Source organism: Agelaius tricolor, unplaced genomic scaffold (genome assembly GCF_023055355.1).
Source record: "Agelaius tricolor isolate 1412-34295 unplaced genomic scaffold, bAgeTri1.0.p SCAF_21, whole genome shotgun sequence".
Taxonomy (NCBI): domain Eukaryota; kingdom Metazoa; phylum Chordata; class Aves; order Passeriformes; family Icteridae; genus Agelaius; species Agelaius tricolor.
This window is the reverse complement of record NW_027269281.1, coordinates 278,685-293,529: the sequence shown is the minus strand read 5'-3', so window position 1 is coordinate 293,529 and position 14,845 is coordinate 278,685. Positions and strand designations below refer to the sequence as shown.

General features: G+C 37.1%; 1 protein-coding gene across 2 annotated transcripts; it reads left to right on the top strand.

The window, feature by feature from the left end:
* The first annotated feature begins 336 nt into the window (after positions 1 to 336).
* Positions 337 to 14,021, top strand: LOC139598959 (activated RNA polymerase II transcriptional coactivator p15). Of its 2 annotated transcripts, none has more exons than XM_071445883.1 (5): positions 337 to 612; positions 2,558 to 2,630; positions 4,544 to 4,663; positions 11,776 to 11,884; positions 12,713 to 14,021. In XM_071445883.1, the coding sequence occupies exons 1-5, from the start codon at positions 566 to 568 to the stop codon at positions 12,790 to 12,792; spliced, it is 429 nt and encodes a 142-aa protein (XP_071301984.1). In that variant the 5' UTR covers positions 337 to 565; the 3' UTR covers positions 12,793 to 14,021. The 2 variants fall into 2 exon arrangements, with proteins under 2 accessions (XP_071301984.1, XP_071301985.1); XM_071445884.1 differs by lacking the exon at positions 337 to 612 and adding an exon at positions 716 to 740.
* Positions 14,022 to 14,845: the final 824 nt, after the last annotated feature.

Sequence of the window (14,845 nt, the reverse complement as noted above, 5' to 3'; positions counted from 1 at the left end):
AAAAATGCAAGTCACGATGACAGAAAGGGGAACTGGCACTTTTCTCAACAGCGCCTCGACGTGCTGCGGTTTCAGTATGCAAAGTCAACGTAGCTACACCATTTCTGAGCGTTTCCTCTCCTTCCCTCGGGCATGGCTGCAGGCAGGGAGGTTCTAAATGAGATCGAGGAACCGCTGCAGCGTGCAAAATAAAACAACTATTTACAGATTTATTTTTAAGGGTTCCTTTTAGATATTAAGGGCCCTCCTCTCGGTCCCCTCTCACAGCCCCCAGGTGGAGTGCAGGCCTTCCCTCTGCGGGTCTGCAGTCCCGATGGGGCCGGGCTCCAGGTAGGGTTCAGCCGTCGGTCCCATAGGGCTCCCTCGATTGTAATGATGCGGCTGACTAGCCCTTTGGAAGCCAGTTTTTTTGTTTTGTTTGTTTGTTTGTTTGTTTGTTTGTTTTTTGGCGGCTGTCCTAGCCAGGGCGGGGGAGGTAGGAACAAGTTAGAAAGGTACGCGTCCCCTTTAAACACCTCCCCCTACTCCTTCCCACGTGGTGCAGGGCTGGGGCGGGGATTCTGCGATGAATCTCTTCTCTTTCTGTCGTGGTGTAGAGGAGTCGTATGGGAAGTGAGTATTTATGTTCTTTTGCGTGTTTTGTTAGAGCTGTTGCCGTGTTCTCTTTCCTCTATCCCCAACTGTTGGGCGCTCGTCATCTCCTAGCCTGGTGTGGGAGAAGTACGCTGGGTAACCCTGTGGTGAGGCTTTCCCTTTTCCTCGATTGCCCACTATGCTCTGTGGGAGGAATGCCCTGTTGTGGAGCGGGTTTGGAGCGGGAGTAGTAGCCACTGCCATGTTGGAGGGGCAAAGAGGATTTGAGTGAGGGAGAAAATGGTGGTGGCGAACCGCCCAGCTCTTCACCTCGCACCGGGATCAGGCCCTGCCCGCTGACGACCCCCGACTTTTCGACTTTTTTTTTTTTTTTTTTTTTTTTTTTTTTTTTTTTTTTTTTTTTTAAATGTGTGTGTGTCGTGTTCTTTCCTTCACCGCCGGTAACCTGCATCCTTCTTGCTGCCACCCTGCCCTGGGAGGACCTGGGTGTTCTTGCCTGCGTCCCCCTGCCGGGCCCTCGCTCTTTTCCCTTGGGGGGCAACACAAGCCGTAGAAAAGAGGAAGAGGAGAGGAAAATGGCGGCAGGCATCGGCTTATCTGGTGTTCCTAGTTCGTACTCGCTTATCTTCACTTGTCCCGTCTCATTCCACCCTTCCTCTCCTCGGTGCTTCGGTGTCCTCACGCTCTGCTTGCTAATTTCTCAAGAGGGGACACCCACCCCACCCTATTTATTTTTCCTTTAGTTTCCGCCTCCATCTTCCTCCATATTGTTATTCTCCCTTCCTGATGCGGACTCTGGAGTTGTCCTCTGCAGGTGTCCCGCCCTCCGCGTATCAGACTTTTCTTGTTCGGCTTCCCTATTTCATGTCATTGCTGCGCTTATTTTTGCATTGCCCCGTTCCAGCTCTCCTCTGCCTGCCTCCGTCCTGTAGTGTGGTGTCCTTCCAAACCAGGACATGTGGTTTATGTGTGCTTCCCATACCCTGTTTTATTTTCAGTGCTACAGCTTCTATCGTTGTGTTCCAAATTATTCTGACAATTTACTCTAGAACCACATTTGATCCGTTATTACTATTCAGACTGTTTTTTCCTTTGCACATAGTTTATTTCATTGCCAGTTTAAAAACTGTTATTTCTTTTTCTTTCCTGAGGTATGCTTCTTTAAAACTTTATTAGCCTTTCCAAGCTAGTTTATTTTGTATAGTTTCTCCCTGTGATGCTTCTTTTTTTATTCTGAAGTCACAAACTAGCTATTTATTTGTTAGAGTTTTTAGTAGCAGGCAAGATGTTGTTCAACTGCTGTATCTAATCATGTTTGCATACTAGAGAGATGTAGAAGTACACCTGGCAGCATGCATTCAAGGAAAGTTGAGTGTCCACTTGTCCAGTAAATGAATATATTCTAGTGACTGATGTTGTAAAGTTGCAATGCAAATATTAATTGCAGTACTGTAGTTCTCTGTAACTGAGATATTTTCAGACTTTTGTATTACTGATGGGAAATTAAGCTTAATCTGTGACAACTATGCCGCTGTTACTCCCAATTTCAACTAGGCAAAATGCTAATGTAAGAATATATGTAGTGTTGGGGGCTTAATTGTTTATATTTATGAATATTACGTTGAGAATTCATCTGGACACCAGTTTTGTATTGCTTTTTTTCATTATAGTATCTACCATACTTGGGAGAACATGAAACAGGTGAAAAATTGTCCTTTTGTAAGCAGTTCAGAACTAAAATACTGCATATAAGGCAGTCACAGCAAAAAGGGGAAGAGCTATAAGAGGGAAGGGTGCTTGTGATTACATCTACAATGTGTATTAAAGGTTATATGAAAAGGCAGGAAAGTCTTCAGGAGGGTTTTAAATAAGGAGCCTTTACAAACAGGTTTGGAGATGGCTTTCTATCCATAATGGGATGTATTCCTTGTATAGTGTTCTCATGTTATCTTTCTCTTCCTAGAATGCCTAAGTCAAAGGAACTTGTGTCTTCAAGCTCATCTGCCAGTGATTCAGATAGTGAAGTTGACAAAAAGGTGAACATTATATGCAGTTTATAACTACTGTATTAACTGTTATATTTCAGGCAGGGGTTAAGGAATTAGTTGAGTGTTATGTCACAAAATGCATGTCATTCCATATGATTTATCTGACACTTAAACCCCAAACACCCCCTCCCAACCCCAAACCAAACCTCAACAAAACCCACTCCCCAAGATTATGGTTTGGGTGGATGCTTTTTGCTTTGCAGTACACTTTATTCTTAAGGTGCATTTTGCTTCATGTTTTTCTGTATGGTATATTTAGCCACAAGCATCCTGGAGTTCTTTGCTGTTTTGTGGCAAGTGATAGACGGCTTCTGTATAAACTGCCTCTGGTGGCAAGAATTTGAACTAATTTTGAGGACACCGCCCCAACCTTCATTTTGATATCTGGATTACTTGCAAGTCCAAAACCAAAACCTCCACTTGCCTTGTTATCCATGTGCCACTTGCTTATCTCGCTCACATTCTTTTTTATGTTTCAGAGTCTTATGTTTACTGTAATACTATCTGCTAGTTTCTCACTTAAAAGCAGAGCCAACCAGAATGTTTCTGAGTTGATAATTTTAACATTACCTGTTTTAAATGCATAAATGTAATGTTTTCATTTATTTTAATAATTATTTAATTTATTAATTTGTTTAGATCTGTCAGTCATTGCAAACAAATTGAATACAACAGTCAATTTATCTTTTTAAGAAATGCTAGGTGGTAATGCAGACATTGGGTCTTTTAGCGTGCTTTGCAAAGAGACAGTCTGATTTACTGAATTGGTTCAAATATGAAAATGTGACTTGCTTGCACATAACAAATTAGGTATTTTGTGAAATCTTAATATAAGAGAAAATGATCAGGTGATTTTTTTTTTTTTCTGGAAATGTATTCCTAATAAGACATAGTGTAACAATCAACTTCAGTGGGCAGTAAGGTGGTTGGTTTTGGTTTTGTTTTTTTTTCCTATGACAACTTCCGGTATTTTTTTGAGCTGTTTGTCTTTAAAAGAGATTATTTACAATATGATTCTAGCAGATGAGAATAATTTTTGGTATCTTTGCATTATTCTTCCTTTACAGTGGGCATGATTGCTATATAACCATTAGTGGAAATGTAGCATGCTCTGTAGCATTGGCTAACAAAGTAATCTGATTTGCAGGTGATATTGCCTCAATGTTTTAAAAACATGTTTAATTTATCATGCTATGAACAGAGATTTGACTTCAATTAAAAAAGTTCTCTTGGATTTGATTTTTCAAATCCTTTTTTTTATTATCTTATCTATTTTTTTTTACCAGAGTTGTTAGCTGTTCCCCATTTTTCATTGTACTTTCTGGAAAATGAAACTTCTATCAGACTTTTAAATTTTAATTAAAACTGACAGTATTACTGCACAAAGAAAGTAGGCTTTTTGAAATGTATTTTCACAGAATCACTCAGTTGGAAGAGACCTTCAAGATTATAGAGTCTAACCCATGCCCTAATGCCTCAACTAAACCATGGCACTGAGTGCCACATTGAGTCTTTTGTTAAACACATCTAGGGATGGTGACTCCACCACCTCCCCGGGCAGACCATTCCAGTACTTATCACCCTTTCCGTAAAAATCTTTCTCCTAATATCCAACCTTTATTTCCCTTGGCACAGCATAAGACTGAGTTTTGAATTTTGATCTAATTAAATTTCTCTTTAAAGCCAAATTATTATGGTAAGCTTCACTGAGAACAAAAATAGGCTAATTTGAAGATTTTTTTTTGGTTCCAGTCTAAATGTACAGTATTGTATTCCTGCCTTCACAGGAGGAAGGTGTTAATACATATTGCATAAAAGTTTGTGACCTGTAACATATTTTTTTTTATAACTTATAAAATGAGTTGCGATTTATGAGTTTTTTTTTTTATTCTTGCTCCAAGGCAAAGCGGAAAAAGCAAGTAGCTCCAGAAAAGCCTGTTAAGAAACAAAAGACTGGTGAAAGTTCAAAAGGTGCAGCTTCTTCTAAGCAAAGCAGTAACAGAGATGAGAATATGTTTCAGGTAAAATTGATGAGTCTCTTAGAGCCTGGTTAAGGTAACCATTTACATAATAATCTGTATAAATTTTATGAGGCTATGTGAATATCATGATAGCATTGTGCTTGGTCTCCTGAAATCTTGGCTGAAGGGGATTATGATGCTAGCATGCAAGATGAGATGCTGAGAAAAAGCACTGATAGGTTTTAATAGAGTAAAAGAATCAGAGTTGTGGTGATTGATTCTAACCCTCATGTCTTTGCATGTGGTAATTCTCTGTGTAGTCATCTTGTCTGTAAATATTAGATCAGGACAGTCTTGGAAACCCAAAATATGGACTCTCAATTCTTATTTAGCTAGGTCAAGGGAATTTGGCTACTGTCTTCTAAGACAGTATCTTGGAATAAGTTTTGCTCATTCTTTTATGATGCAGGTTTTTCTCACTGAAAATCCAAAAATATTGCAATTTTTGACATTGTCAAAATAGGATGAATGTACATTTTTTCAGTAGCCACAAACATTTGTGAGTTCAGGGTATTGCATATCCCAGGGTTAGCTGAAGAAGCAATGTATCCTGAAAGCTGTGCAAGAATATGCATAGCTCAGAATTCCTTTTTTTAGGGGTGTGGATCAAGACTTATTAAACATCTGACTAGCCGGTTTGAAAAGGGGGGCACGGGATGAGAAAGGGACTTGAATTCTTACACTTTGATTCTTAAGTTTGTGAAAAGTTATGTGAGAGGTGCCTAATAAGATGGTTCCAACACTGAATAAGGTAAAATAAATGGTTTCGGGCTGTATCTGTGCAAAGTAATATGTGGGGGGAAACTAGTGAAGGCCTGTGTCAGTTTTCACTTTCCTGTGTATATATAGTTGGAGGGAGAGCTTCAATTTAAGACCCTGGGCATAACTGCCTGGACTTGTCCATTGAAGGAAGAATATAATATTTTTAGTTCTGCTGGGGCATGCTTTGATCCATATAGGAAAAATGATAGTATCTTCTGCATCTAATGAGAGGAACTGCATTTAGAACTCAAACATGGCATAAAGCCTATATGTTTGGGATTTTTTTGTAATAGGTTCAGAAATTTCAGCCTTGGGGAAAAGTTAATTTTAATGCCCTCCCAATGAAAAAAAAGAGAAAAAAACCAAAAAAACAAAGCAGCATAACAAACCACCATGACCAAACCAACTAATGCAAAAAAACTTTCAAATAAAAGCAAAAGTATTTGTGTGCTCTGATTTCTTTCAACCTTTTTTGACTCAAGGTAATAAGTTACTAAAAACAGACAGTAGAGGACATATATTACTCTAAGAGCAGGATTCTTCCAGTGTTGACTACAATACAGAAAAAAATTTCTCTATCACCCTGACTTAAACCATCAATGTTCCTAAGTTTCTGCCTGCTTTTAGTTACTCAACAACAAAAGTTTTTTTAGATTGTTTGTTGTGTTATGTGCATTCTTTTTTCATGCAACATCAGCTTATGTGTGTTAACCAAGATGTACCTGTTTCAGTGTAGAAATAGCACTGTAGGTCTGAGAATGCTCCCCTTCTCTCCTTTCTACCCAAGAGAGCATGCTAGAAGATCTAGTTGCATGTTAATTTTGGAGGTATTATTTTGTTTTTTCTAGGAATATTAACAATACTATAATCTCTCCTTTCTGCTTCCCCATGGTAATAAAAATGATCTGTGTGCACGTGATTTTGCAGCATAACTTACAAGTGTGTCTTCAGTTGATGGAAATGAGGCTGTAAAGCATTCATATGATAGTCAGAAATTCTGTGACATCCATATTGTGTGGGAATGATAGCAACTGACATGAAACTTAGTGGTTTGCTGTTCTACACCTTTGGGCTGTGATCTTAAAGTATACAACTTCCTTTAATATTGAACTCATTGTGACTGCTGTATTTAGAAGATTGAGCATTTTCATAAAGATCTACACTTGATTATTTTTGTTTGAAACTAATGTTGGTATAATGGTATTCTTGAAACTAATTATGAAGAATAAAATAATTGTAAGAAGAAGGGAATTAAGTATAAGAGACCAAGTATGTTTTATTTATTTACATAATGGTCTTTTAAGTTTTATAGGCAGCCTAGTATACTCTGGAATTTATTAAAGGATTTGAGTACAGTTGGGTTGTGGAAGTTTTACCTTACTCCCATTTGTGATGTATTACTAGAGGCCCTAAGGACAAGCATTATTCATGTTACATTAGATTCCTGTCTGTGGCTTCAAGCCAATGTGAGTTGTTCATCATGTACCTTGGTTAGTTTGACAAATCCCATCATCTACCTATGCCTGATTTGGATTAGGTTTGTTAATGCTGATGGGTTAAAGTATTAATATTAATTATCCAGAGTGGAACTGTTAGCATTCAGAAACACATAATCACATAAGTGATTATATGCAGGTGCTTTTATTAAGAGCTCTGGGTGTCAGGAGTATTCAACTCAAATCTGACTCCGACTATACATTCGAGATGATCGTGTTTTTATATTCTATCGTTATATAACTTTCATGTTAATTATTAAACTTATATTGTTCTATTGTATACATAGATTTCAGTCAAGCATGGCTTCTCATGGTTCTCTCTTAAATTTCCAACATAGTTTCTCATGATTCTTCTTATGATTATACAATAATTATATTTAGTTACTAAACAATCATCACATCTAACAATTATATCATTTATCATACTGCTTACACAGGTGCAGTGATCTGAGAAAACACAAAGCCTAAAATTTTCAAAGTCTATCTTTAACATTTTCCAGGGCTCCACTATCAGAACCACATTACATGATTGGGCATTTCACAGGAATTGTTACCTGAAAAGGAGTTTGCCTGTTGCATATGGGCCTCACTCCCCCCTCCCCCCCTTTATTTAAGTTTGGGTCAAATTTGCTTTTTTCACTCGTGAGAAATAAGTTCTTCAGTTTCCTGGTGTAATGTCTTTACCTATCATAGGCTCCTGAAAGTAGATAAGTAAGTAGGTAATATATGCTTGTGATGCTCTGGAATGTGATTGGTTGTGTGTCATTATTTAGCAATAGTATTCTCCAATTTAGTCCTTGCACTAAAAAAACCCCACCCATGTGACACTCCCTCTTCCCCTCCTTTCCAATTGGAGGTACAAAAGGAAAAGATCGTGGGTTGACATAAGAACAATTTACTGGAAACAGCAATGAGATAAGAAAATGAACAGGAACAACAATTATGTTAATAACAAAAGTGTACAAAATAAATTATTTACATGGGAAGCCCCCAGCAAGAAACAATACCAGACAGCTCTCCTGCCATGTTTTCTTGACCGGAAGAAACCCCCTCTCCTGGGAAGCGACAGTCCCTTTCCCCTGCTTCTAGCAATGATGAGAAGTGATATGGAATAACCTCCCTGTCTTGGCCATGCCACCTCATGGCTACTTCAAAAATTAACTCTATCCTGACTGGAACCAGGACATTGTGAAATGCATCAGTGACCACATAAGTTTCAGAATTAATTTGTTAAACCAATTTGCTGTATTACAGATCTCTGCTGTTTGCAGGACTCTCTATTCTAGAAGTTTATATTAGCTTATTGTGGTTCTTCTAATACATATGGTAAGGGAAAACAAATTTTTTTTGCTGTTTTTTCTCCAACAATATATATACAGTTTAATCAAGGGAAAGAGGAAGAAAAATGGTGAAGAAGATGGTTGCTGAAACTCATACAGGAAGTCAATTGCATAGCTGTGAAACAAACCTAGACACAGTTCAGTGCATTTTACTGTCAGAAATGGAAACCTGGAAATAATGCTTTTAATATTTTGTGTTTAATTTAATAGAATAATATGTCAAATGAGCTGTAATATTTAATAGAAAGCTGACATGTTTTAACCCCAGCCAGCAACCAAGCACCGCACATCCAAACAAGGAATTAATTCACTGTTTCCCATGGGCAGGCAGGTGTTCAGCCATCTCCAGGGGAGCAAGGCCCCCATCATGTGCAACAGTGACTTGGGAAGACAAACTACATCACTCCAAATATCCCTTTGGTCAGTTGGGGTAACCTGTCCTGGCTGTGTCATCTCCCAACCTCCCATGCACCCCCAGCCTCCTTGCCATTGTGGCTGTATGAGTACCAGAAAAGGCCTTGGCTCTGTGCAAGCCAAACTTTCTGGGAAGAAAATAAATAAGCCAGCCAAAACAGCAGAAAAGCATATGATTTTGTTTATGAAGGTTGAACTGCAGCAGCTACCCTGCTGATAATTAATGAAGCCCTTGGAATATTAATGTGTTGTTACAGAGATACAAAGGTGTCTTAGAGGAGTGAAATTATTTTAGGTCTATCAGCTGCTGCGTGGAAAAAGAATTTGTCAGAAATGGCTCAATGCCAGAATTGCAGGTAACTGAATGTCAGGAAACATTACTTTGCTTAGCCAAAATCTAGGTTTTAATTTTTTAAACAGTACTTTGAAAGCCTATATAAAGCTTTTCAGCAGTTGCAACAATTTTGTATTGAGTTTACCTAAACGTTTGAAATTTCATGTGAGCATTCAGCTGAAATCTAGACAGTGGTGTAAAATCTAACAATTTTAACATTTTCATATGGAACTGTTTACATTTAAGGTAGACTTATTGACTGAATAAATGTTGTGTACTTTGTATTATTGCCCCTCACCTTACTGTAGTTGAATTAAGACATGTAGCCTTATCTCTAATAGTCAAATTCTGCATCATTTTACTGTATTTGCAGCTCTAATCTGCTATTTTGTATCAGATTTTTTCTTTAAATCTGGAGTTACTTGGCAGTAGACTAATAGTCTTTGATAGATCTGGGGGAAAAAAAAAGGTGTTCAGGAGTACTACTGCTTGAAGCTGGTTTATAGGTGACCTTAAAAGTCACTGAAACATTACAGGGAAAACCAATAAATGTTGTTCATGTAGGCTATTTAGGATATCCTTTTCCAGCAGTACTGATGGACTTGGACATGCTACTAAGTTTGGTCTAAAAGAACTCAGCTACTGTGACATAATACCTTATTTTTGAATGTTAAATTTGTAGTGCTGTGAAAGTATTTAATAAATAAATTGCAAAATACTACCTTATAAACTTTTTTATTTTAAAGGATGCTTTGAAGTAGGAAAACAACTGCTTCAGGCTTATGGTATTTAAAGAGGTCCTAATTATTTAAAAATAAATTTTAGAGTTAAAATAGCATGATCTGCATAAGAAGAAAAATTAGTTTAAGCAAGCACAAAGCCTATTTATGTATATTTTGTGAAATAACAACTTTTATGACTTTGTTTTGCTGGTCAGCACCAGACACTGATGCCAACTTAAGGAGTAGTGTAATTTACTATAATGCAATACTGCAAAGAATTACAAAAGAATAAGCTAAGCAATGCACCTAATCATTACTACAGAAGATTGCCTATAGTGATTAAGAAAGATACATCACCAGTTGCCCTAATACTTTACCCCTGCATCCAGATATCCTTTAATCATCAGCTGGGGGAAGCTGTCACAGCGAAGGACTGGAGAACCACTCCCAGTTACTGGGAAATTCTGTGGTGCATCCACCTTGCGGGCAAAGAGGCTTCTGATTTTGCTGTGAGAGGAGCCCAGCTTTTATAATATACAAGCTACCATTACTTCTAATGTGGGAACATCTGTTTTTATTCTCCTGTTGGGTTTCTCCCTAAGCCTGGCTAGGGCTCAAGGAGGAACCAAGGGAGTTGTCTTTGATCCTACGCCCCAGACAAGGCCAGATGTGGCATTGTCCAGTTTCTAAATACAGAAAGGTAAATACATGTTTTGCCAAAGAGTGGATACATATATCATATTGCTAATAATACTTCATTAATGAGTGGATACATATACATTTGGTTGGAAGGTTCATCTAGAGGTCAGCTTTAGTTCAGGGCCTGTTGTTTGGGCCTTAGTACTTCAGATTTAAACATCTGTGAATGATTTTAGTTGACTGGAGAGTTGCTCATGCTTTCTGGTTAGACTTTATGCTAGTAAGATTTGTTTTGTCCCCTGTTTAACTATGTCAAAGTGCAACATGTGTAAATTAAATAAGGTGAAAACTAAAACTAATGTTTTATCAGGAAGGAATATCCCTTTTTAAAAATTGTTTATGTCTGTTTTCTTCACAAGGTGGGTCCAGGAGGTACATACAAAATACTAAGAATTTTTTACATGAATTGTTTGACTGTGCTTTTATTATTATCAAATTTCTCATTCTCAAATTCACATTATATTTTGAATTTATGTGAACAAATAGTTTTTTAAAATCAGTCTTTTTCAAATTTGATAAAGCCTAAATAATGTAATGTATAGTATGTCTGTTGTCTCTTTTCCCTTTGCCCTTTCTTTGGAGAATTAAAAAAAAGCCCTCATAATTCAGTTAAGCCACTGCATGAAAATCTGATATTTCAAAGTCATTTCATACCATTGATGTGGTGGTAAGCTTAAAGTATTTGGATAGGGGTCTTTTGGGGAACATTTGGTACAGTCTTTTAACCACAGTTCCTAGAAAGTGTCCCAATGAACCAGCAGAAGCAGGCATGGGGCAGTTGGTGGCTTACTTCTGTTTCCATCTGTATTTACTATGTTTTAAAAAAGAAAAAAAGGGAAAAAAAAGGGGGGGGGGGGAACAAGTTAAAAATTGGGCCCATCTCATGTGAATATCTAATTTGATTTCTGTACCTATGGAATGGACTAAAACTTAGATTTGGTGGTAGAGCGTAGAGCGCCTTCTTCCCTGTTTGTTTACAACTGCTACTAAAAAAGATGGTTATAACAGAGCCAAAAATTTATTTCAGAAAACAGTAAATCAGTGGGTTTTATAAGATGTAAGCTTGTTAAAAAGACAGGTATTTTCTTGTTCTAGGAGAGAACCACTTACTTTGAGCATTGAATGCTGAATACTCAGCAGATTTTAAGTCATTAATCTATTTATATTGACATTACTTATTTGCCTACTGATTGCTCTGGATTAAGCTCTTGGTCTAGTTGTTTTACTGGTGTCTAAAATAAGCTGCTGTGTGCAATGTCACATGTACATGTCTGATACTGCTGGGAAAAGTGAATGCTGTAATACATAAAATACCTAAAAAATATCCTTATGTGTGTTTTGACAGATTGGCAAAATGAGGTATGTCAGTGTTCGTGACTTTAAAGGAAAAGTCTTAATTGATATTAGGGAATATTGGATGGATCAAGAAGGTGAAATGAAGCCTGGCAGAAAAGGTATTGTTTTGCTTCATGTTATTTTGTACTAAAACATCGTCTGCAGTTTGCTGGAGATCTTTGTGTATCAGATTTCTATACTTTGTTACTGCATGGTATTTTTAGAGTAATATTTTTACTTATTAATGATTCACATTTTAACATATAATTAGTTTTATCAGTTGACTGTAAACAAAAGCAAAGTGGTTTCATTGGCCTGAGTCTGTTTTCCTAAATAATTCCCCCATAATTTATGGAAAACAAGGCATCAAATACAAACAGATTTGGTATGGGAGTTACATACATAGCCATACATTTTCCCATTAATTAACTTCACTTCTTCCTTTTATTACAATTAGATTTCCATATTGGCTTTTGAGTGCTAGGGAGTGATAATAGTCTCTCCAAAATGTTACTTATAGTTTGTTATTCACAGTGCTTTAAGAAACGTGAGGGGAAAAAAACCCCAGAATTATGGTTCTTTAAAAGTGTGTAGAAGTTAAGTCCACAGAGATGTGGCTTTTAGAAGCCAACGGGAATACGGTTGATATCCTTGTTTCTTTTGTACTGCCTTCTGTCAAGGCCTGCACCTAATTTCTGTGTTTAGCCTAACACTTGTGAATGCATTTGTTATACTGCACTAATTTTCTTTGTAAGGAGATAAGCTAAGGTGTGAAGTGTTCCAAGTGAGTAATTTCTTTGTAACCGAGGTGGTTGTTACACTTTGAGGTATGTTAAGCATTATTAATCGTGACATACACTGTGTATGAAACCAGCCTTGACAGTAACTATGCAAGATTCTGCGCTACAATTTTTTTTTCCTAAGTATTTCTTTTTAATGCATTTCAGGTATTTCTTTAAATCCAGAACAGTGGAACCAGCTGAAGGAACAGATTTCTGATATTGATGATGCAGTGAAAAAACTGTAAATACAGAGCTATACAGAAACCTTTTATCATTTCAGTTGTTTTAAGTGGTCTTTTTACATTGGCATTTGTTTTCTAAAATATTGTTTTCCAAGCTATTGTATATTTATTTGGATTACTAAATGATTTGTAAAATGAATACTTTATGTGCATTAAAAGTGTATTCTGATTGAGGCTATTTGTGTATACATTACTAAAAGGAAATGTGTTGCTTTCACCTCATAGTATAAAATAAAAAAATCAAATAATATGTTTATGGCCTTTTGATTGAAGATGATGGTAAGGTTGCCTAATAGCTTTAATTATGGTTTTAGTTTAATTGACCATTAATGTGATATTTTTTCCTGAGGAGATTTCCTTAAATGTCTCCATTTTAATGTTTTTTTCTTTTATTTCATACTCTTTGGTATTGCCCTGGCAGCTTTTAGCTTTAAGACTTGATACAAACAGTGAATACCTGGTAAAACACATTTTTGTAGATAATTTTAAATACTGTATTTGCTAATTTACTGTATTTATTCAAATGTAAACAGTCCTGAGTATATAGACTATTTTGCATTACTTGCATGAAGTGTTATGCTAAACAATAACATTTGAAAACAAGCCACACACTATTTCTTCCCATTTTTCTATAGCTTGATTGACTTAAAAAATACAGTTAGCTTTTGTTCTGAGACCCTAGATTTTGAATGTGATCGTGACAGGACTTTTCACCCCCTGACACAGCAAAAGGCTTCTCTACTTTCCCCATGGCTAAGCTAGGCCAGAATGGTTTGTCTTGTGATGAATTATCTCAGCTGAAAACACTCCTAGTCAGCAATAAACATCCTTCCTTGAATGGTGGGAAAGGATAAGCTGCAAATAAGTGACTGACAGACAAGCACTTTTTGCAACTATACAAGACCACTATGATTTTCATGAAATCAGAAATCTCTTATACATTTTCTGAGTGTGTAGAGAGTTCTCGACGTGGAGATGTTCACATTGAGATACTTCCCTGGGATTGAGAGTAATAAGGAGATTCTTTGCACACCACCATCATTTGTTGGTAAGTGACATTGGCTCCTAATCTATACTATTTCTTCACTAGCTGTAACATAGGTTCCTTTATTATTCTGCACTATATTTTATCTACTAGTAGTTCTTTTTGTGTTATCCTGTGTAGTAAGTAGTCTGTTTAAAGTCTTATGTCTGTTTTCCTTGGCCTGTTCAATAAATGATTCATGTTGTAATAGGCCTGATTGGTCATTATTAAGAATTTGCGAGCAAGAGTGGGTTTTGGGATGCTGGCCATCTCAATAAAGCTGCTGTCTACTGCCAGGAACCTGGAAAGGCACTTGTCTAAGCTTTCCCCTCTCATTCATAACAGTGATGCATAAACTTTTACAGTAATAGACCTATACCTCAGAGGAAGATAGTATTTAAAAGCTGTAAATGAGAGTATTGTATAAACAATGGTGTTTAAACTAGGCTATAACACAGATTCAACAATCAAAGGGAGTTAAGATTGCTTCAGCCAAGACAGCTGGCTATCATGTTTCTGCCCTACCCACACTGCCTGCCCAAACCATTTAACTTGGTTTGCCTTGTGTGGCTTACATGCGCACAACTGTTTTATATTTTGTACAGAAAGTACTTGGTGCTTACAATGGAACACTGGTACATAGTGGATCATTACTGTAGTGAACTTGGCTTGTCTACCAGTGTACTATTCTGTTAAGAGAGTCTTCTGCCCACTGGAAGTTCTATTAGACTAGATGCTGCTCCAGATGAAGGGCTTCTTGGTAGGTGTCACAAACTATGAAATGAAGAAGGAAGAATATGATGTTCGAGTAGAACTTGGAGTGATAAGGGGCATGCCAGTGCAGAAGTTAAAGGTGACAGATCAAAGTTAGCTGACAATAATACCTACAGTGAAGAAATGTGTTAGCAGAATTGGATAAGAGTTTATTTTCTCACTTAATTCAGTTAATCAAAGGAAGAAGATCATAGAATCATATAATAGTTTAGGTCAGAAGGTGCCTTTAAAGGTCATCTAGTCTAGCCCCCCTGCAAT